The 25,361-nt window shown below is 36.5% G+C and overlaps 1 protein-coding gene across 3 annotated transcripts in view; it reads right to left on the bottom strand.

The window, feature by feature from the left end:
- The window catches only part of RTTN (rotatin), a 202,798-nt gene that overhangs the window by 133,545 nt on the left and 43,892 nt on the right, over positions 1-25,361 (bottom strand). For all 3 annotated transcript variants that reach the window (XM_077135252.1, XM_077135253.1, XM_077135254.1), the window contains exons 12-14: positions 19,549-19,761; positions 18,179-18,291; positions 16,778-16,904 (exon numbers count right to left, since the gene is read on the bottom strand). In XM_077135252.1, coding sequence (XP_076991367.1) covers positions 16,778-16,904; positions 18,179-18,291; positions 19,549-19,761 — 453 coding nt within the window. The remainder of the gene's footprint in view (positions 1-16,777; positions 16,905-18,178; positions 18,292-19,548; positions 19,762-25,361) is intronic.

Raw genomic sequence — 25,361 nt, 5'->3', positions numbered from 1 at the left:
GGAATAATACCTAATCTTTAGTGAAATATGCTTCTTTATTGGTCATATTCTTACAACAGAAAAAATGATAAGAATCCTGTCAAAGACAAATCCCTATCCATTAAACTGAATCCCATCTCTTCCCAACTTCAAGATCGCTTAGTTCTGCTCCAGCTTCTTCTGTTTCTTTCTTTTTACAGGATTACTCCAACTGGCATACAACATACCCTAATGTGTCTCTGGACCTAACTTTCCTCTACTGCTATTGATTCATTTGTTTTTTTCTTTTCTTTTTGACATGGGCAGACTCCAGGAAATGAACCCAGGTCTCTGGCATGGGACGTGAGAATTCTGCCACTGAGCCAACTTTGCACCACCCTACTGATTTATTTTTTTAGTTTTGATTTACAGCAAAGCCCTTAAAAGAGTTTGCTACACTCAGTCTTTATTTCCTCACTCCCCATGCTCGCCACAGCCCACATCAGCTGGAAAACTGTCCCTACCATTCCACAGGAGCTTCTCAAATGATCAACACCAAAGACCTCTATGATGCCAAAGCTAATGAGCTCATCTCTCAGTTCTCATCTGAAGCCATACTTTGCCCACTTTCCCTCTGCTTCCTGACACTTCCAACCTCTAATGACTTTCTCTTTGCTTCTTCAGTTTTTCACATGATCCTACTCAGTCTCTGCTGATGACTGAAAACCTCACATTTAACCTGGGCTTCACACTCAGAGGTAGATTGAGACAATGGTTAAGAAGATGGGCTTTCATTGACTGTACACCATGTATGGAATGTTTGTATGTTAACGCTTGTTGGTTGTATGTTGTTTTAGCAATAAAAAATTTTAAAAAATAAAAAAAGAAGATGGGCTTTACAAATCTTAAAGAGATTTCAAAAGAGAGAATCCTTCTTTCCACTGCAGCCAGCCAGCCTCTGTGGGGAGTTCACTGAGGACCTTCATTGGAGCTGCCAGCTCATAGCCTGCCCTGCAGATTTTGTACTCCTGTGTCCCCAAAGTTGCATGAGACACTTTTATAAATCTCATATTTACAGATATCTCCTGTTGGTTCTATTTCTCTACAGAACCCCGACTAATGCACTATCCTTTAGCCATTTTTCCACCAGGCAGAGCTGCAACAGTTACTGAAAAACCTGTGGCAGCCTTAGCCAATCACACTGCCCAGGAATTTAATGATTCCAAAATAGTCATCTTTGCTAAATGAAGAAATCACTCAGCTCAGAAAAGTAATTTTACAAAACAGAATGGCCTTATTTATCCTTACTGAAGCACAAGGCAGCAGTGCAGTGCCATGTATATATTCCTGATCATTCACACAATGTTTCACAGTTTTAAATCATATGCAAGAGCATACACACAGTATTGATCAATTATCTGTAGACCCCTTGTCTAAATAGTATAATTCCCTTTCTTGGCCATGGTGGCATCTCTTTGCTGGGTTGTTTTCTCTGTGTGGGGGACACATAGTGCTCTGTTGTCTCTTCTGTTGTTGTTACGGAATACAGCTACAATGTCTATCTTATGGTCAAGGCAGACAGTAGCACAGAAGTGAATTGTGGAGACCCAGGGCTCAGCTAACTTTCCATATGGACAGTAAACTGCTGCACATAGCTGTCTACATAACCAGGACAGAAGTTATAGCATTAAAACTCCTCTCCCCTGATGTATATATTGTTAACAAATTTCCAGACCCCTGTCTGGAATGTGTCATGAGACCCTGTGGAAACTATTCTCATACCCTATGGAACGTCTTTGTCCTTAAACCCTTATAAGCTGCCCTTTACACCCCCACCTTTGTGCGGTACTACTTCCATTATCCAGACTGCCAGCACTGGAGACTCTCTCTTGTTCATAAGTCCTAATAAAACTCATGCCTGTCTCTGAGAAAAAAAAAAGAAGATGAGCTTTGGGATCAGACTATCTAGGTTCAAAGGCCAGTTTTACCACTTCAAATAGAATGATCTTGGACAAGTTCATGGTAACTCTGTGTTCTAGTTTGCAAGCTGCTAGAATGCAATAAAGCAGAACTGAAATGGCTTTTAAAAAGAGGAATTTAGTAAGTTACAAGTTCACAGTTCTAAGCCTATAAAAATATCCAAACTAAGGCATTCAGTGAGAGATAGCTTAATTTAAGGAAGGTCGATGGGTCAAGAACTTTGTCAACTAAGTAGTTACATGGCTGGCATCTGCTGGTCCCTTGCTCCTGGGCTCTGCTGCTTTCAGCTTCGGTTCCCGTGGAGGTTCCTCATTTTGCTTCTTCAGGACTGGTTTTCATCTCTTGGCTTCCCTTGGCTCTCTCTAGGTTCTGGCTTGCTTAACATCTCGTGGCAACATCTGCTGGACTCCAAGCATCTCCAAACATCTTCTCCAAGTGTCAGCATCTCTGTCAGCTCTTCTCTAAAGTTTCTGTTGGCTCTGTCATTTCTATCTCTCTCCAAAATGTTTCATCTCTTAAAGGATTCTAGTAAACTAATCAAGAATCACCTGGAACGGGTAGACTTACATCTCCATTTAATCAAAAGGTCATATCCATAACCAAGCATGCCACATCTCCATGGAGATAAACTAATCAAAAGTTTCCACTCTGCAGCTGCTCCCACAAGATTGGATCACGATTAAAACATAGCTTTTCTGGTGTACGTAATACTTTCAAATCAAAACATTCTGTTCTTGGAAGCAGAGTTGGTATGAGGATTAAACATACACTTTATAAATACACTTACAAGGTATTTCATACATAAATGCTCAACAAATGTTATGTGCTATCATTATTATCATCATCATCACCCATATTATCATTGCTATATTCAACTGTCTACTTGACACCCCACCTGGATGTAAAAAGGCATATCAAACTTAGGTTAAAAACAGAATTCCATCCCACCCACCATCCCATATTTGCAGCAATACAGTTATCTAACTGGTAAAAACAAAACCCAATGTATTAGCTTATTCACTGCCAGAATACAATATACCAGAATTGGAACGGCTTTTAAAAGGTCTAGCCCCACAAATTGGATCAGGATTAAAACATGGCTTTTCTGGAGGACATAATAGTTTCAAACTGGCACACTAAGGACTCATTTTGGATGGCTCTCTAGCCCCTATTCCCATTAATAGCAAGTCCAATCAGTTCTACTTCCACAATACATCCTGAATTCAGCATCTATACTCTCTCTCCACTACATCATGATATCTCACTGGGACTACTACAGTTGAATTAGTCTTCTTGCTTCCACTCTTTTGTGTGTGGGGGGTGGGTGGGTGGTTTTAATAGACTATTTTCTTAGCAATTTTGGTTCAGAGAAAAATTGTCCAGAAAGTCCAAAAAATATCCATATACTTGCTTCCATCTTCCCTGTTTCCTAGCCCCCACAAATGTACTCAGTTTCTTCTGTTATTAACATCTTGCTTTAGTGTGGTACATTTGCCAGAACTGATGAACCAATATTAACACATTATTGGTTGAATCCCACAGTCTACATTAGGATCCATCCTTTGTGTTGTATGGTTCCATGAGTTTTAATAATGCATAATATCATGTATCCACCATTATAGTATTATACAAAATAGTTTCAATGCTATAAAAATGCTTGTGTTCCACTTTTTCATTCCTCCCTCACCCTAACACTCTTGGCACACAGACCTTCATAAGTTCATAGTTTTGTCTTTTCCAGTATGTCATGTAACTGGAACCATACAGAATATGGTCTTTTCGGAATGGCGTCTCTCATTTACCATATGCATTTTAGGTTCTTCCATGTCTTTCCATAGCTTGATAGCTCATTTTTTTCATCACTGAATGATTTTCAGCTGTATGGATGCATAGTTTGTTTATCTATTCATCCACTGAAGGATATCTTGATTGTTTCCAGTTTGGGGCAATTATGAATAAAACTACTATAAACATTCATGTATAGGTTACACTGCGGACAACTCATCTGGGTAAATAACAAGGAGTGTGTTTGCTGGATCATATGGCAAGCCTATGTTTAACTTTGTAAAAAATTGCCAGGCTATTCCATTTTGCATTCTCACCAGTAATGAATGCAAATTCCTATTGCTCCACATCCTTTGGAGCAACAAAGCATAAGCCATGCTAACACATACGTAGTGATATCTCACTGTTGCTTTAGTTTGCAAACCTCTGATGACATATGATGTTGAACATCTTTTCACATGCTTCTTAACCACCTGAGTATTTTCTTTGGCAAGTTATCTGTTCAGATCTTCTGCACATTTTTTAATTGCGTTGTTTGTTTTCTTATTGTTGAGTTTTAAGAATTCTTTGTATATTTTGGACACAAGTCCTTTATCAGATATGAATTTTACAAATATTCTCCCAGTCTGTGGTTTGTCTTTTTGTTCTCTTAAGAGTTTCTTTCACAAAGAAGTTTTAAATTTTAATAAAGTCCAACTTACTTTTATATACCCAGAAGAGCTGAAAGCAGTGACACAAACAGACAATAGCATACCGATGTTCATAGCAGCATTATTCACAATCTCCAAAAGATGGAAACAATACAAATGCCCATCAACAGACAAGTGGATTAACAAAATGTGGTATATACATACAATGGAATATTATGCAGCAGTAAGACGAAATGATATCCTGAAGTGCATGACAAGATGGATCAGTCTTGAGGACACAATGCTAAGTGAAATAAGCCAGTCACAAAAGGATAGATACTATATGACTCCACTTTTATGACCATAGAAAAGGTAAAATCAGAGGCTTATAATACAGAATATAGGGGACTTAAAGATACATGGAAGCTAGAGATGGGTGAACAATTAGCTAATGCAGTTGAACTCAAAGGGAATGGAATAAATAGAAGTGAAGGCAGTTCTCTAGTGGGTTTATAATATTATCATATTATCTTGTTCACCGTATTGAAGGTGAACAAGATTGAAAAGGATTGTATACACCTGTGCATCCCACTGATTAACACTAGAAATATAAATAAGTTCTTACAAGAACTACTTCAAAGGTATGATTCGCGTCAAAGAGTGTTTAAGTTCAGGATACGGGGGGAAACTGCTATTGCATGCTATGGGCTATATTTAACAGGAAAACATGAGCATATCACAGCAACAGCAGGGGCAAATAACGGCATAAGGGGCAAGAGTTAAGAGGAACTTCAGATTTCCTATTTGGTGAGGGTATGTTTGTTGGTTATCTTTCTCTTGGGAACAATGAAATTATCTAAAATTGAGAGTGTTGATGGATGTGGACTTTGGGCATTATTCATGATGCCTAATGAATAAGGGTGGCTGAAGAATGCACTGACTGAGAAGTAGAATGGCAAATGATGGTATATACATAAGATCAAAGATTGTGCTGCTACAAAGTAACAAAGCCGTAAGACATACAACAATGTGAATAAACCTGTGAGACATGGTAAGGCAAAATAAGCCAGAAATGAAAGAACAAGTACTCTATGGTCTCCATTAGAAAATGTTTACAAGAAAGCAGGGGCCTAGATTGTAAGCTCTTACAGCAGACACATTTAGTCCGGGTGGTAATTATTATTTCTGGGTTTTAAGAAGTTGTTTTATATATCTATAACCTGGTATTTAGAGATAAGAACAAAGCTGATTAAGTCGGGATTAAAGTAATTCAGAACACAGAAGTGAGGAAGACACTGTCTATATTTGAGAACCGTACCTACTCTTTGAGACCAAAGGAAGAAAGGGTTTATTTTGTCTGGAACCTAAACTTTCTGTAACATATTATCTAACTCAACCTATCTGGATAGCTCATTTGAACAACTGAAACACAGGGAGTCCAGAATAAGAATGAGGGCCTTTAATAGTTTAATATAACGCCTGGATACATCCTAGAATAAGTAGATAATCAAAAAGTATTGGCAAAGTTCCTTGAATGATGGAACAAAAAATATGGAACTATTAAACTTTACCATCAGGTAATCCTGATAGTGTGTCAAACATTAGGGACACTCAAATCAATAGGCCAAGCCCTTGATCTTATTTATTTATTTATTTATTTTTAATGGCAGGCACCAGGAATTGAACCCAGGTCTCTAGCATGGCAGGTGAGAACTCTGCCTGCTAAGCCACCATGGCCCGACCCAAGCCCTTGATCTTGAGGCTTACTCTTGTGAAGCTTATGTAGGTAGTGGAGAAGTTTAGCCTACCTATAGGTATGTCTACGAGTTACTTCTGGGGGACCTCTTTTGTTGCTCAGATGTGGCATCTCTCTCTCTAAGGCCAACTCCATAAATGAAGTCATTGCTCTCCCCTCTACATGGGACATGACATCCAGGGGTGAAAGTCTCCCTGGCAGCATGGGAGACGACTCCCAGAAATGACTCCAGGCCTAGTACCATGGGATCAACAATTCCAGCCTGACCAAAAGGGGAAAAGAAGTGTAACTAATAAAGTATCAGTGGCTGAGAGAGTTCAAATAGAGTTGAGAGATATTCTGGAGGGCACTCTTATGCAAGCTTCAGCTAGACATTATTACCTATCATAATTTGCCAAACCCCAACCAAAACCATTCTAGTCAATCCTAAAGAATACCTAGGGCAACACATAAATTCTACAAAGGTCCCATGCACTAGGGTAACCTTCCAGAAACCTACAACTTCCAAATGGGTCCCTGGATCAGATAAATCCTGAAACCTAGGGGATCCAGCCTCTCCAGAACATCAGCTAGTGCCATCTTCCTACCCCATATTACTGACAGCCACTTCCAACATGAAAAAGTTAGAATGGCCATAGCCCAAATACCTCTAAAGAGTCAGATAAAAAGACCAAAGGTGATAGTAGAGTTACACAGAAAAGGCAAAGTATAACAAACTGCTGAATCATTAAAGTGATATTTCTTTTAGTCTCCAGTATCTTAGAGCAGCTAGAAGTAAAAACCTAAAATTGCGGAACTGTAACCCATACCAAACTCCGAAATCTGTTCTACAACTAACTGTTGTGCTGTGCTTTGAAATGTACTACTTTTTTGTATGTATGTTATATTTCACAAAAAAAGAGAAAAAAAGTCGATTATGATGATAAAAATATTTACTCCTTCTAGCCTCCTATATTCGGGAGCAGCTAGAAGGAAAAATCTGAGAGGCCCATGACAAAATCTGTGATCTGTCCTGTAACAGCTCTTGTTGAAGAGTGCTCTGAAAATTATTTCTTTTTTATTTCTATGCTTTGTATATATGTTATTATATACATTATATAATAACAAAAGTTTTACAAAAAATGAATATACTTGGAAACACACTGTCATGAAACTGTAGAATGCCAGAAACAAGGAAAAGATCTCAAAAGCAACCAGAAAAAGAAAATACACAGAATTTGTAATTTAACTGAAAGCAGACTTCTTAGCAATGTCAGATATCTAACAAGAATCAAATATAGCAAAGTGTGAAGGGGAAAAAAAAACAGTGAACCTAATTTCTTTAATCAGCTAACCTGTCAATCAGTAGTAAGGTGAAATAAAAGACATTTCAAACACATGTACCATCAGTCACAAACCGCCATCGAAAAAATTTACTTCGGTAAAAGACTAATGTAAATATTCATCAATTTTATCAATAAATAAAAGGTAGTATATTCAAAATATATATGAATCAAAATAAGATGAATGAACTAGTAGAGCTCCAAATACTAATATTAAGTGGAAGAAACAGGCAACACAGTGGCACACAGTGGCAGAGTTCTCGCCTGTCATGTGTGAGACCCAGGTTCAATTCCTGGTGCCTCCCCATGCAAAAAAAAAGGAAAAAAGAAAACACATAAAGATGTACGGTATAAAATTATATCTATTTTTTAAATCATCAAGTAAAACATACGGAATAAAAATAAATAACAGGGAATAAATGTTAAAACAAATTTAGATTGAAATGCTAGGCTCAATGAAAGGGAGGGGTAAAGGCTATGGTATATATGATTTTTTTCTGTTGTTTTTTTGTTTTTCTGAATTGATGCAAATGTTTTAAGAAATGATCATGATGAATATGCAACTATGTGATGATACTGTGAAGTACTACTTATATATATACAGAACGAAATGATCATATGTTAAAAGAATGTTTGTGTTTGTTGTTATATATTTCTTTTTAATTAAAAAATTTATTTTAGAAGATGGTGGCTTAGCAATGTGCGAGTTTTAGTTCGTCCTCCAGAACAACTACTAAATAACCAGAAACAGTACAGAACAGCTCCCGGAGCCACGATAGTGACCAGACACACAGCGTACCCCAGTCTGGAACAGCTGGACCGGCTGCGAGTCTCCGGAACAGTGAGGTCCCCAAGCCACGGTGGCCAGCGCATGGCGCCCCTCCCCAACAGGCGGCTTTCCAGAGGGAAAGGAAAGAGACTCTAACAGTAGCAGGGACTAAGTCCGACCAAACACCAATTGCGGCATTAATAAACAAATTCTGACTACTAAAAATAGGCCCCCAGCTCAGGCGAAACTGGTCAAGGCAGAGGTCGCTTATTGGGCTAACTGAAATTGAGGAAAGGGAACGAAACCGGTTTTTGCAGCTATTTCTACAGAGGCTTGGCTCCCTCTGGATTCAGCAGTGGGACTCCTCAGGCTACAACTGCCCCAGGCATAGGCAGAAACAGACTGCTTTCAGGGCTATCTCCCACGTGTGCCTTTCCCAGGGGAGGGGTGAGCCCAACTTAGGTGGAATCGCTCTCTCAAGGAATTCAGACGCCAGGGCTTGGCAATTTGAAGCCATTAAAACCAGCCTACAACCTCTTCTCTGTCTCCACCACGCCCCCAGCAGGGAGAGCCTTCCAAAGTTAAAGGAGCCACAACATATTTTGCTGGTGGGACCCGCAGACAGACAAGCGCCACATACTGGGCAGGATAAGAAAAACAGAGCCCAGAGACTTCACAGGAAAGTCTTTGAACCTGCTGGGTCTCACCCTCAGGGAAAACTGACGCAGGTGACTCCTTACCCCTGATAGGAGGCCAGTTTAGTCCGGGAAAACCCGGCTCAAGTCTGTAATACCTATGTAGACCCTTCTAAGGGTGGGGAGGGAGAAGGCACCTTACAAGTAGGACAAGAAACAAGAAAACAAGAACTGAAAAATTACCCTCTGTTAAAAAAAACTTAAACTAGAGACCCAGAAAAAGCTGAACCGAAGGTCAAAGAACAGATAGACAACAAAGTCATCTAGCAAGAAAACCCTAGGTAAGATAAGTGAAAGCATCTCCAGAATAAACTAATTAAGGTGATTAAATGTCTAGACGCCAGCAAAAAATAACAAATCACACCAGGAAAACTGAAGATATGGCCCAGTCAAAGGAATAACCAATAGTTCAAACGAGATACAGGAGATGAAACAACTAATTCAGAATATATGAACAGAAATGGAAAACCTCATCAAAAACCAAATCAATGAATTGAGGGAGGACATGAAGAAGGCAAGGAATGAACAAAAAGAAGAAATGGAAAGTCTGAAAAAACAAATCACAGAATTTTATACGGGAATGAAAAATACAGTAGAAGAGATGAAAAAAACAATGGAAACCTACAATGGAAGATTTCAAGAGACAGAGGTTAAGATTATAGTGAACTGGAGGATAGAACATCTGAAATCCAAAGAGAAACAGAAACTACAGGGAAAAGAATGGAAAAATATGAGCAGGGACTCAGGGTATTGAATGATAATATGAAGCGCACAAATATACGTGTGGTGGGTGTCCTGGAAGGAGAAGAGAAGGAAAAAGGAGGAGAAAAACTAATGGAAGAAATTATCACTGAAAATTTCCCAACTCTTATGAAAGACCTAAATATACAGATCCAAGAAGTGCAGGGCACCCCAAAGAGAATAGATCCAAATAGACATTCTCCAAGACACTTACTAGTCAGAACGTCAGAGGTCAAAAAGAAAGAGTGGATCTTGAAAGCAGCAAGAGAAAAACAATCCTTCACATACAAGGGAAACCCAATAAGACTATGTGTAGATTTCTCAGCAGAAACCATGGAGGAGAGTAGACAGTGGGATGATATATTTAAATTACTAAAAGAGAAAAACTGCCAACCAAGACTTCTATATCTAGCAAAACTGTCCTTCAAAAATGAGGGAGAAATTAAAACATTTTCAGACAAAAAGTCACCGAGAGAATTTATGATCAAGAGACCAGCTCTGCAAGAAATACTAAAGGGAGCACTAGAGTCAAATACGAAAAGACAGAAGAGAGAGGTGTGGAGAAGAGTGTAGAAAGAAGGAAAATTAGATATGACATATAAAATGCAAGAAATACTAAAGGGAGCACTTGAGTCAAATACGAAAAGACAGAAGAGAGAGGTGTGGAGAAGAGTGTAGAAAGAAGGAAAATTAGATATGACATATAAAATACAAAAGGCAAAATGATAGAGGAAAGTACTACCCAAACAGTAATAACACTAAATGTTAATGGACTGAACTCCCCAATCAAAAGACATAGACTGGCAGAATGGATTAAAAAACAGGATCCTTCTATATGCTGTCTACAGGAAACACATCTTAGACCCAAAGATAAACATACGTTGAAAGTGAAAGTTGGGAAAAGATATTTCATGCAAATAACAACCAGAAAGGAGCAGGAGTAGCTACACTACTATCCAACAAATTAGACTTCAAATGTAAAACAGTTAAAAGAGACAAAGAAGGATACTATCTACTAATAAAAGGAACAATTCAACAAGAAGACATAACAATCATAAATATTTATGCACCGAACCAGAATGCCCCAAAATATGTGAAGCAAACACTGCAAATACTGAAAAGGGAAATAGACACATCTACCATAATAGTTGGAGACTTCAATTCCCCACTCTCATCAATGGACAGAACATCTAGACAAAGGATCAATAAAGAAACAGAGAATTTGAATATTACAATAAATGAGTTAGACTTAACAGACACTTATAGGACATTACACCCCACAACAGCAGGATACACCTTTTTCTCAAATGCTCATGGATCATTCTCAAAGATAGACCATACGCTGGGTCACAAAGCAAGTTTTAACACATTTAAAAAGATTGAAATCATACACAACACGTTCTCAGATCATAAAGGAATGAAGTTGGAAATCAATAATAGGCAGAGCGCCAGAAAATTCACAAATACGTGGAGGCTCAACAACACACTCTTAAACAACCAGTGGGTCAAGGAAGAAATTACAAGAGAAATTAGTAAATATCTCAAGGCGAATGAAAATGAAAACACAACATATCAAAACTTATGGGATGCAGCAAAGGCAGCGCTAAGAGGGAAATTTATTGCCCTAAATGCCTATATCAAAAAAGAAGAAAGGGCAAAAATTCGGGAATTAACTGTCCACTTGGAAGAACTGGAGAAAGAACAGCAAACTAACCCCAAAGCAAGCAAAAGGAAAGAAATAACAAAGATTAGAGCAGAAATAAATGAAATTGAGAACACGAAAACAATAGAGAAAATCAATAAGACCAGAAGTTGGTTCTATGAGAAAATCAACAAGATTCATGGGCCCTTAGCAAGAGTGACAAAAAGAAGAAGAGAGAGGACGCAAATAAATAAGATCAGAAATGGAAGAGGAGACATAACCACTGACCTCACAGAAATAAAGGAGGTAATAACAGGATACTATGAACAACTTTATGCTAATAAATACAACAATGTAGATGAAATGGACAAGTTCCCAGAAAGGCAGGAACAACCAACTTTGACTCAAGAAGAGATAGATGACCTCAACAAACCAATCACAAGTAAAGAAACTGAATCAGTCATTCAAAAGCTTCCCAAAAAGAAAAGTCCAGGACCAGATGGGTTCACATGTGAATTCTACCAAACATTCCAGAAAGAATTAGTACCAATCCTGCTCAAACTCTTCAAAAAAATTGAAGTGGAGGGAAAGCTACCTAATTCATTCTATGAAGCCAACATCACCCTCATACCAGAACCAGGCAAACATATTACAAAAAAAGAAAACTACAGACCAATCTCTCTAATGAATATAGATGCAAAAATCCTCAACAAAAATCCAGCAAATCGAATCCAGCAACACATTAAAAGAATTATACATCATGACCAAGTAGGATTCATCCCAGGTATGCAAGGATGGTTCAACATAAGAAAATCAATTAATGTAATACACCATATCAACAAATCAAAGCAGAAAAATCACATGATCATCTCAATTGATGCAGAGAAGGCATTTGACAAGATTCAACATCCTTTCCTGTTGAAAACACTTCAAAGGATAGGAATACAAGGGAACGTCCTTAAAATGATAGAGGGAATATATGAAAAACCCACAGCTAATATCATCCTCAATGGGGAAAAAATGGAAACTTTCCCCCTAAGATCAGGAACAAGACAAGAATGTCCACTATCATCACTGTTATTCAACATTGTCTTGGAAGTTCTAGCCAGAGCAATTAGGCAAGAAAAAGAAATACAAGGCATCAAAATTGGAAAGGAAGAAGTAAAACTATCACTGTTTGCAGATGATATGATACTAAACATCAAAAACCCTGAAAAATCCACAGCAAAACTACTAGAGCTAATAAACGAGTACAGCAAAGTGGCAGGTTACAAGATCAACATTCAAAAATCTGTAGTGTTTCTATACACTAGTATTGAACAAGCTGATGGGGAAATCAAGAAATGAATTCCATTTACAATTGCAACTAAAAGAATAAAATACTTAGGAATAAATTTAACTAAAGAGACAAAAGACCTATACAAAGAAAACTACAAGAAACTGTTAAAAGAAATCACAAAAGACCTAAATAGATGGAAGGGCATACCATGTTCATGGATTGGAAGACTAAATACAGTTAAGATGTCAATTCTACCTAAATTGATTTACAGATTCAACGCAATATCAATCAAAATCCGAACAACTTACTTTTCAGAAATAGAAAAACCAATAAGCAAATTTATCTGGAAGGGCAGGGTGCCCCAAAATGCTAAAAGTATCTTGAGGAATAAAACGAAGCTGGAGGTCTCACGCTGCCTGACTTTAAGGCATATTATGAAGCCACAGTGGTCAAAACAGCATGGTACTGGCATCAAGATAGATATATTGACCAATGGAATCGAATAGAGTGCTCAGATATAGACCCTCTCACCTATGGACATTTGATCTTTGATAAGGCAGTCAAGCCAACTTATTTGGGACAGAACAGTCTCTTCAATAAATGGTGCCTAGAGAACTGGATATCCATGTGCAAAAGAATGAAAGAGGACCCGTATCTCACACCCTATACAAAAGTTAACTCAAAATGGATCAAAGATCTAAACATTAGGTCTAAGACCATAAAATAGTTAGAGGAAAATGTAGGGAGATATCTTATGAATCTTATAATTGGAGGCGGTTTTATGGACCTTACACCTAAAGCAAGAGCACTGAAGAAAGAAAGAAATAAATGGGAGCTCCTCAAAATTAAACACTTTTGTACATCAAAGAACTTCATCACGAAAGTAGAAAGACAGCCTACACAATGGGAGAAAATATTTGGAAACGACATATCAGATAAAGGTCTAGTATCCAGAATTTATAAAGAGATTGTTCAACTCAACAACAAAAAGACAGTCAATCCAATTACAAAATGGGAAAAAGACTTGAACAGACACCTATCAGAAGAGGAAATACAAATGGCCAAAAGGCACATGAAGAGATGCTCAATGTCCCTGGCCATTAGAGAAATGCAAATGAAAACCACAACGAGGTATCATCTCACACCCACCAGAATGGCCATTATCAACAAAACAGAAAATGACAAGTGCTGGAGAGGATGTGGAGAAAGAGGCACACTTATTCACTGTTGGTGGGAATGTCAAATGGTGCAACCACTGTGGAAGGCAGTCTGGTGGTTCCTCAGAAAGATGAATATAGAATTGCCATATGACCCAGCAATACCATTGCTAAGTATCTACTCAGAGGACTTAAGGGCAAAGACACAAATGGACATTTGCACACCAATGTTCATAGCAGCATTATTTACAATTGCAAGGAGATGGAAACAGCCAAAATGTCCATCAGCAGATGAGTGGCTAAACAAACTGTGGTATATACATACGATGGAATATTATGCAGCTTTAAGACAGAATAAACTTATGAAGTATGTAACAACATGGATGGACCTTGAGAACATTATGCTGAGTGAGACTAGCCAAAAACTAAAGGACAAATACTGTATGGTCTCACTGATATGAACCGACATTAGTGAATAAACTTGGAATATGTCGTTGGTAACAGAGACCATCAGGAGATAGAAATAGGGTAAGATAGTGGATAATTGGAGCTGAAGGGATACGGACTGTGCAACAGGACTGGATACAAAAACTCAGAAATGGACAGCACAATACTACCTAACTGTAACGTAATTATGCTAAAACACTGAATGAAGCTGCATGTGAGAATGATGGAGGAGGGCTGGGGACATAAATGAAATCAGAAAGAAAGATAGATGTTAAAGATCGAGATGGTATAATCTAGGAATGCCTAGAGTGTATAATAATAGCGAAATGTACAATGTACAAATTTTAAAAATGTTTTGGCATGAGGAAGAACAAAGGAATGTCATTATTGCAGGGTGCTGAAAATAGATGATAATACTTTAAAATGTCACCTTATGTGTGAGACTAAAGCAAAAAATGTTTATTTGTTACAAAATTTAGATTTTGACTAGAGCATTTCCTAATATAACTCATGTAGATAGTTTGATTGAATGTCATAAGTACTTGGAATCTCAGGTAGCACACGAGATTTTGTTGGTTTGTCCAGAGTGATCCTCCGATGAATCCCAGAATGATTTGATCAGTGACTGGAAAAGTATTTGCAAGCCCCATTTGGGGAATGGAGAGTGGGGAGAAATTCAACTTCCTCAAGTTGAATTCTTGATATCCTCACAAGCAGTGTGGACAACCAAAGCTATACACAGAGCCCCCAGTCTTGGGGTTTGTTCACATGAAACTTAACCCCAGAAAGGATAGGTCAAGTCTACTTAAAATTTAGGCCTAAGAGTCACCCCCAAGAGAGCCTCTTTTGTTGCTCAGATGTGGCCCCTCTCTCCAACCAACATGACGAGCAGTCTCACCACCCTCCCCTTCTCTGCGTGGGACATGACTCCCAGGGGTGTGGACCTTCCTGGCAACGTGGGACAGAGATCCTGGAATGAGCTGAGACTCAGCATCAAGGGACTGAGAAAAACCCTAGAATGAGCTGAGAATTAACATCAAGGGATTGAGAGAAACTTCTCGACCAAAAGCGGGAAGAGTAAAATGAGACAAAGTGTCAATGGCTGAGAGATTTCAAACAGAGTCGAGAGGTTATCCTGGAGTTATTCTTACGCATTAAGTAGATATCAACTTGTTGTTCAAGATGTAGTGGAGAGGCTGGAGGGAATTGCCTGAAAATGTAGTGCTGTGTTCCAGGAGCCATGTTCCTTGATGATGACTGAACAATGATATAGCTTTCACAATGAGACTCTGTGAATGTGAAAACCTTACGTCTGATGCTCCTTTTAGCTACTATATCAACAGAAGAGTAGAACACATGGAATAAAAATAAATAATAGGGGGAACAAATGTTAAAATAAATTCAGTTTGAAATAGTGGTAAATGAAAGCGAGGGGTAAGGGGTATGGTATGTATAGTCTTTTTTTTCTCTATTATCATTTTATTTCTTTTTCTGTTGTCTTTTTATTTCTTTTTCTAAATCGATGCAAATGTACTAAGAAATGATGTATATGCAACTATGTGATGATGTTAAGAATAACTGATTGTATATATGGAATGGAATGATATCTAAATGTTTTGTTTGTTAATTTTTTTTAATTAATAAAAAAAGTTTTAAAAAATCACACACAAAAAATATTTATTTTAAAAATTATATCTATTTTTTTAAATCGGACAAAACAATAATACATATTATTCATAAAGGCATGCATGTATATAAATAGTATAGAAAACATGGATGGGAAGGAATTACAACAATTGCATAAGGGTGGTTGCCATGTTAAATAATGGAGGGGAAAATATTGGAAAGATGCTTCAGCTATAACTATAATGTTTTTACTTCTTTGAATAAAAAAGGATGAGAAGCTAAAATGGCCAAATGTTAATATTTGTTATATCTAGGTAATACTTATGAGAATGTTAAATGTGTACTTTGGCAAGAGGACATTTCAAGAATACAGAGTAACATGTACTTTGCAATACTGTTCTAAGTACAATACTCTTCTAAGTACAATACTCTTCTCATTATTGAAATTTTCAATATTCTAATTACTATTATATGCAGAAATATTTCATAATTTAACAGAAAATAAATATTTGTTTAAAAAGAAAAATATTACTAAGAAAATCGATAGTATAGATTTATAAACTAGATTTATAGATTAGTTACAAACTATAATTATATACATATATAGTGAAATAACTATAGTTAGACTATAATTATAAATTATATTTTCTATGAATCTAAACTGTAAAATTTAGGCAATCACCTAAAACTTTTCCTGAGTATAAAAATCCCTTTTGAATACTTGGTAGAACTCAACTTTTCCGTTACTAATAAAGCAAACTTTCCCATCAGTAAATAAAACAACAGAGATACAACTCTTAAGAAACTTTCTAATAAAACAACTCATCACTAGATTCTAAAGTTAAAGGAGTTTAATAGTACAAATTTCCTAGAATTGACTAATCAATACCATCTATTATTACAGAATATAAATTCTTACATTTCACCTGAAAGTTCAAGTAAATTAATTTTGGAGGTATAACTACTGATAGCTCTCCCCCAAAACACCCACCTTAATAATTTCCAAACAACAGCGATATGTTTCAACTTTCACTTGCAGCAATGGATGAGACATCATATGTAGAAGCACTTTCTGACTTTCTCCTTGTAGTAATGGACTGGCCTGTGCAGATTTCCAGCTGGTAAAAAGGAAAAACATTCAAGACATCTAAGGCAAGTAAATTACTAAACAAAAGAGATTGGAAAGCATGGTAGAAGGGATTTCTTCCTAATTCTATAACAGGGGTCTTATTTAACTAACCAATATTAACAAGTACTTACCTGGCACTTGTTTTTAGGCGGAGAATAGTCTCTCTTAAAGACTACAAAAAATAAATAATTGGTCTTTAAGAAAATAAATTGTTAAGGTTATAATATAGTTTATTTTTCTCCTTAAGGCAAGCTTAAAAATCTTTGCCTTTTACTTAAATTTCATAGATCTGGACAATGCCTAGTCACCACCCTTTATTTTATACATACTTTTTCTTAAATTACCATCCAGGAGTAGCTTTTTATATGCCAAAACAAGTAATCTTAAATTCCTTGCTCTATCATCACAAGGTTCATTTTCTAGTTCATTAATGACTCCCTTTTTCTTTCTTGGACGTTTTCCAACTTTTCACATCTTTCAAATTCTACAGCCTTTATTTTCAATCAATGGCAAATGGTAATCTTACTCCTGACATTGTAAAATTAAACATCAGAAATTTTTTTCTTTTCTTTTTTTTATCATGGGCAGGCACCAGGAATCGAACTTGGGTTTCCAACATGGCAGGCGAGAACTCTGCCTGCTGAGCCACCGTGGCTTAACCTCTTTTCATTTGTTTTACATAACAGAATAATACATAAAAGAAAAGTTACTGATGTTTATTACTTCATGGAATTTACTCTTTCTAAATGCCATTAAGTATTAGCTCTAAATTAGAATCTACCTTGATAAGCTGTCAGAAAAAAAATTAATGCATAGTGCTTTTCAAAACTCCATATAAGAAAAAGGTTCAAAGAAATATTTTTTTAAAGTTTCAATTTAAATCATTAAGACTAAAGATAAATTAATAACCAAATGCACTTGAATCCAAAACAAATGTATTATAACTCAAGAAGTATTCACTTTGATTACAGGTGAGACATTTTTAAAGTTTACTCTTGAATAAAACAGTTAGCTATCCTAATACAGCTGAATATATACAAAGGACAGAGACATATAACGACAATTTAAACTAAAATAATAATTTATAATTAACAAAGTAAAACTTCTTAACAATGACTGAAGCCTAACAAAAAGTAAGTACTATCAGCGAATTGCTAAGGAAATTTAAAATCAGTTTCATTTTCACTACTCCTCAGTTTACACAGAGATGTACAAACACATACACATATAATAATATAATCAAATCAGGAAAGAAAATATTACATCTTTGAACAAAGGCAGATGATTTCCTTTATTAGGGGGAAATGCTGATGATAAGAAAAGCTATACAAGGCTTGGTCTGCCAACTCCACTAATTCTAAGAGGTTCTTCTCTCCCTAAAAAAAAACAGAATGGAACAATAAATGTCAAGTTCATGTATTATGAGATTCTCAGCAGTTCACCAAGCAGCTTCAAGAAATTAGAACATTTAGAGACAGTTAGGTGATTCACATTTACTTAAGTCCACTTTCTCAACAATCAAACTAAAAACGTCAGCCCAGGGGGAAAATTTGGGTAAATGCCTAGCTAAATGCTACATTAAACCTATTGTTTAATTCTGAATAAGCTAAAAGATTACAGGAGAGTTGTCAGGCTCTTTGGTTCCCTGTTTGTGGCCCTAGCTTTCTTTTAAATTGTAGACTATAAAGCAGGGCTCCTGTATTTTTATGACTCACCTCCCTTCTCTAACATCCTGACTGATTCTAGGAACCCAGAGGGTATTCAATACAACTGTGATTAATTGTTCATGTAGAATGTAATAGAAATAATTCAACTTAAAGACATGATTCAAATTTCTATCATGGGGGAAACAAGAAGCCACTGGTATTAAAAAGCAACAAAAAGAAAAGGGAAAAAGAAACCACAGTGAATAAATAAAAGAAAATTTATAAATAAGAGGTTCCGATAGATTCTTCCATTATAGGGTCAAAGGACTAAGAATTTTGCCCCTAATTCTTGGAGGTCTTCAGGACCCATTTTGGTATTTTAAGACAATAACTATCACAGCCAATGTTCATACTGAAAACTCATTAACCCTTTCATTGATAATATACTAATAATATCCTAATAGGATTTCTAAAATATATAAATAATGGTGCATAACTTTTGCTACAACATTGCACCTAAAGTCATCCTACCATCTTGCAAGCAATCTAGTTTATGACAGCATTTTAAAAGAAAAGTCAGGCTCTTTATCAGAGTATGTGATAAGGGCCTATAAAATATTAAGGCAAAAATGTATCCACGAGTAAGGACTACTGACCCTCATATTTTTGGTTACCTCAGTTTTCACTCGCTCATAAACAAAAAGTCACTTCAAAGAAGAATTAGCTATTAACTATTAAGATTTTGTAATTACTGCCTTTGTTTTAAAAGCACTGATGCTATAAATTTGCACCATTCATTAATCTATAGTTTTTGTTTTACTTTCATACTAATCACATCCCTACTTTAATCTGAATAATTGACCCAATCAGTAGTATATCCCACCTCTAACAAATAAATTGTTACACAACCATCTATTTGAAAAATATTGGTTAAATTATCTAAATATTTCTTCAAAGAAATTTAAAGGGATAGTACAAAATTTTTACCTCCTTCTCAACATCAGATATGAAGTTACAGGAACATTCAATTGAATAAAGAGCTTCTGCAGTTCGTTTATAAATACTATAGTTTTCAGAATTCAGCTGTTCCAAATAGGCCACAACAGCTTCGTGAATATTTGGATACTCCAAAGAAAAAGGCATATCCAAAGAAAGAAGGAATAATGCTGCTGACATAGATTCTGGTAAAAACTGGCTTGCCTTGATGAATTAAAAAAAAGAAAAAAAAAGTTTATAAAACATGGTCAGCTATAAACTTAATATAGTTCAACTTCCTTTTTATTAATTTTTTTACTGCACAGACTATACTTTAACCAAAAAAAATTCTATTTCCCAACACACCACCTATCTCTTTTTTCCATCCCTTCGTTCAGTGCAACTTTTCTCTGTTCAACTGTCTGAAATTTAAACCCTCTCTCTTTCTCAAAGCCCAGGATAAGGATATTTCCTTCAGAAAGCCTTCCCCAAACCAACAGCAATCACTCTCTGGGTCTGGCACGTTCTTCAAGTCTCTGCATTGGAACTTAAGCCACAAGGTCTTTTTCTCCTAATTATGTTGCATATGTGCAGATAAATTTCCACAATAATGCTATAAACTCCTAAGGACAAGTTCACTTGCCTGTTCCACAGCTGAATAACACAGGCCTTATCAACTATATATTAAATTGAACAGCACTAAACCAAGCAGAGTTATAGATTGATTTGAACAGAAATTAATTTTTTATTTGGTTTTGTTTTTGGAAGGGAAAGGAGAAATTCAATATAATATTAAAATAGTTCTAGAATATTCTCAGAAGATTATTCCTTAAAATCAACAGGCCCAAATGAAATATTATACGTTTTGTAAACCCTGAATCAATGAATTTAAAATTGAAGGAGCTGCTACTTTTGTTTTAATTATTCTAGCTTCATGATAGGATTCCAAGCATCAATTAAAGAAACGAACAGGATTAAAAATTCAACGCTCAGGGAAAATCATTTGCAGAGGACACAATTATGGCTGAAATGCTCTCTTTACTAAAGAAGGTTTGGTCATTACTTATTTTATGGATAAACTATTATAAGGATAATCATTAAATGCCTGAAAGGCTAAGATTAAGAGCTGAATAAGCTCAAAAGCAATGCCTTTACCTGAAATACAGTTGCCAAGTGAATATTAGAATCTACAAGAATAAAATTTTTAGGCAAGTAAGGATTAAAAAAAAAAACAGATTAGTAGCACAGCAGCAATTTAAAAGTCAAGATCAATTTCATTTTCCTGTGAAGAATTCCCCTAGAAGGAAAGAAGAAGAGAAACTAAATTCATGGATCACCTATTAATCACTCATTCAACAAATAATTTCTGGACCCCTACAAGGTGCCCCTACTCTGTGCCCAGCACCATCCCAGATCTTTGGAATATCGCAGGAAGTAAAACAAAACCTCAGCCTCCTGGGGCTGACATTCTAGTGGAGAAGACAGAGAGTAATATGTTGCAAAGAAGACCTATATATTGTTGATGGAAATGTAAAATGGTACTGCTACCGTGCAAAACAGTCTGGCAGTTTCTCAAAAAAGTTAAACATAAAACTACCATATCATCCAGCAGTCCCACTTCTAGGTATATACCCAAAACCAAAAGAAATGAAGCAGAGACTTGAACAGATATTAGTACATCAACATTCATAGCACATTATTCAGTTACAGAAAGGGGAAGCAACCCAAGTATCCATCAACAGATAAAGGATAACAAAATGTGTTATATACACACAATGGAATATCGTTCAGCCATAAAAAGGGATTAAGTTCTGATGCATGTAACAACACAGACGAAGTATGAAGACATCCTGAGTGAAAAAAAGAAATAAGCCAAACACAAAAGGATATAATAAGGTATGCTTTCATTTATATGAAATAACTAGGATAAGCAGTCAAAGACAGAAATTAGAATTCAGTCTGGGGCAAGGGAAGGATTGGGAAATTGATGCTTAATGGGAGCAGCGTTTTTGAATGGAGAGTTGAAGGTAACACAATCTTGTGAATTAATTAATACTGCTGAATTGTATATACTTGAAAGTGGTCAAAATGGAAAATTTTATGTTGTACATATTTTACCACAATATGAATTCACATATACAAAAAATGTAAGACGTTGCCAGAAGTGCTAAGAAGATAATAATAATAATACAGGGGAATGGGAAAAATCTCCAAAGAGGAACAGAGAAGTGACAGGGACAGTGGAAACATGAAGAGTGTTATCACTGCTCTGACAAAAATGAGAGAGATCTCATTTAAGGAGAAGCCTGGAGGAGTGAGGAGTCCTGTGGAAATCTGGGTGGAAAGCAATTACAGAAGAACAAAGTCTGAGACAGGAGTATATTTGGCCTGTTTAGCAGACAGCCAAGAAAGCTGAGGAATGGAGTTAGAGAAGTAGTGGTGGCCAAATCTTGTACGGCTTTTTAGGTCGTGGTAAGGGCCTCCGAGGAAAGCCACTGGAAGACTGTGGGCAGATTTTATGATCTGTCTGCAGGTAACAGATGGTACCCAGCAAAAGTGGAAGCTGAGAGACCAGTGAGGAGGTTACTACAATATTACACAGACAAAAGCAGCAGAAATGATGAGAAGTGCTCAGATTTTAGCTGTGTTCAAGGTAGAAATGACAAAATTTGAGAAGGGATTGGATCTGGGTGTGACTGAAAGACAGGAATCAAGGATGATGTTATGGTTTTTGACTGTTCTACCAGGAGAATGAAGTTGCCATTTACTGAGATAAGGAAGACTCTAAGAACTGACTTGTGAAAGGAAGTAAAGAAGTGGGTTGGGGACATATTAAGTTGGAGATTCTACTACATTCCCAGTGAAGATGTCAACAAGGATGCTGACTATATATGCATTTAGAGTTCAGATGATGCATCTGGTCTGGAAATAAAAATTTGGGAGGCATCAGTGGATAGGTGGCATTTAAAGCCCGGAAACAGGAGAGTACTAAGCAAGGCACAGTCAGCCTGGGGTTCTACCCTTTAAGAGATCAGGAAAATGAAGAGGAATTAGCAGAGGAGACTGGGCCAGTTGGGCACTGTGATGAGATAGTAACTTCAAAGGCATTATGCTCTAGTCCAAATGAGCTTTTTCTGATTCTGTCAGAAAATAAGAACAGTGGTTGTGAGAAATAAACCAGCACTGAGAAGAGTGTCTGGCATATAGCACTCAATAAATTCCCTTTTCTTCCTATTTTCAACCTAACTCAGAAATTCTGATGTTTTCACTTTGCATACTACATACTACATCAAAACTCTTATCTCAGCCATACAAAGCAACATGACAAGGCAGAAATTTATTTCTTGCATGCCCCAATGAACTGACAGGCTTACACCCCAGACCTCAAACAGTTGCCCTGCTTAACATCATTAGTCACAAGTAGGTTGGGACTCATGGTAAAAACATTTCAGTACAAATCCATCACCATTATAAGAGAAAGCAGCCAGCATCATCATCTCATATGTGTAGGGGCTGAGATACTACTGTTTTCTCTAAATCCTTCTATCTAAGTTAAAAAGTATAAGGGCTTGGTTGAAACCCAGACTTTCAGGCCCCACCCCACACACCTAAAGAATCAGAACATGCAAGATCTGATTAACAAGATGTGATGTGTGGGCACATTACACTTTGAGAAGTGCTTCTCTGAATCATTCAGTCTGTCAGTCCAAGGCTTTGCCGTATTACCATCAGGTGCTTTACGAGTTTCTAGGATGCTCTGTGATGCGTTTCTAGCAAAAGCCCGGTATTTTCAGCCATTTCTGATGTATTTCCCAAAATAAAATGCCCTCATTTGGCTTATCAATTTGGTTTATTCAACAAGAACATTTTCCACAAGACTACCAACATACTATTTTAAGCCTAAACTATTCTCAAAAATAATTCAGTTAAAATGCCTATCAAAAGCGATCTTTGAGATCGTTTGGTCAAAACTTTCAAATTCAAGAAATCCCATCATAGATTCATAATCATTTTCTAACATCCAAATTACGTATCTGGTAAGCAGGAACTCAAATAATTTAAAAAATCACTTTCAAAATAGACAACTTCTAAGCAAGTACCAATTCCATTTCTATTTTTGGTGGGCTAGCACAGGTAGATGGCAGCATAACCCTACATTACACAAACCAAAAGAAAAATTCAACAGCAATGGAGTAATATTTTGTTTAGGTCTCATTTCTTAAATTCAATCAAAGCAAATATAACCATCTATAAACTAATACCTGAATTACAATCTCCTACATGAACTTACTTATTGTTCTAAGAAGTTCCAAGCTATATATTTAAAAGAGCTACCAAAATTTAGGTATTGATTTGCCTTCAAAAGCAAATAAAAATAAAAAGTGACTATTGTAGCACTAAACTAAGTCAAAATAAAATTATTTTTATTGTAATTGAATTCTGCCCACGAGTACACACAATACTAAAAAAGTTATAATCAAAAAAGGAATAAACTATGCCCCAATGAATCCCAGAGTGATTCGATCAGTGAGTGGAAAAGTATTTGCAAGCCCCCTTTGGGGAATGGTGAGAACAGGGAGAAATTCAACTTCCCCAAGTTGAATTCTTGATATTCTCACAAGCAGTGTGGACAACCAAAGCTATAGGCTGAGCCCCCAGTCTTGGGGTTTGTTCATATGAAACTTAACCCCACAGATAGGTCAAGCCTACTTAAAATTAGGCCTAAGAGTCACCCCCAAGAGAGCCTCTTTTGTTGCTCAGATGTGGCCTCTCTCTCCAGCCAACACAACAAGCAAACTCACCACCCTCCCCCTGTCTATGTGGGACATGACTACCAGGGGTGTGGACCTTCCTGGCAACGTGGGACAGAGATCTTGGAATGAGCTGAGACTCAGCATCAAGGGATTGAGAAAAACCCTAGAATGAGCTGAGACTCAGCATCAAGGGATTGAGAAAACCTTTTCAACCAAAAGGGGAAAGAGGGAAATGAGACAGTGTCAATGGCTGAGAGATTCCAGAGTCAAGAGGTTATCCTGGAGATTATTCTTATGCATCAAGTAGATATCATCTTGTTATTCAAGATGTAATGGAGAGGCTGGAGGGAACTGCCTGAAAATGTAGAGCTGTGTTCCAGTAGCCATGTTTCTTGAGGATGATTGAATAATGATCCAAGCTGTCACAATGTGACTGTGTGATGGTGAAAACCTTGTGTCTGATGCTCCTTTTATCTACCTTGTCAACAAAGGAGTAGAACATATGGAATAAAAATAAATAATAGGGGGAACAAATGCTAACATAAATTTAGTTTGAAATGCTAATGATCAATGAAAGCAAGGGATTGGGGTATGGTAGGTATAATCTTTTTTTACTCTTTCTTTCCTGTGTTTGTTTTATTTCTTTTCTATCTTCTTTTTATTTCTTTTTCTGAATTAATGCAAATGTTCTAAGAAATGATGAACATGCAACTAAGTGATGATATTGTGAATTACTGATTATGTTGATGTTTTATTTTGTTTCTTAATTTTTTAATTAATAAATTTTTTAAAATTGCATAAAAAAGGAATAAACTACTATACAATTGATAGCAATAAAGCTTTCTATCAATACTTCAACCTACAGATAGACTGACCATTTCATAATATTTAAATACCCAGTTGTTTTTGACCAACTAATTTTTTAGATATATAGTTACTGTTATGTAAAGTGAGGCCCATATGATTTTGGAACGTAACAATGTACATTTTGGAATGTAACAATGTTCTATTTGTTGTTCTGGTGGGGTGGTCAATTTATAAATACAAGTTCTCAATAAAAATGCACTGAGC

Source organism: Tamandua tetradactyla, chromosome 18 (assembly GCF_023851605.1).
Source record: "Tamandua tetradactyla isolate mTamTet1 chromosome 18, mTamTet1.pri, whole genome shotgun sequence".
Lineage (NCBI taxonomy): Eukaryota > Metazoa > Chordata > Mammalia > Pilosa > Myrmecophagidae > Tamandua > Tamandua tetradactyla.
Note: the sequence above shows the minus strand (reverse complement) of the source record. Positions and strands in the feature narration are given on the sequence as shown.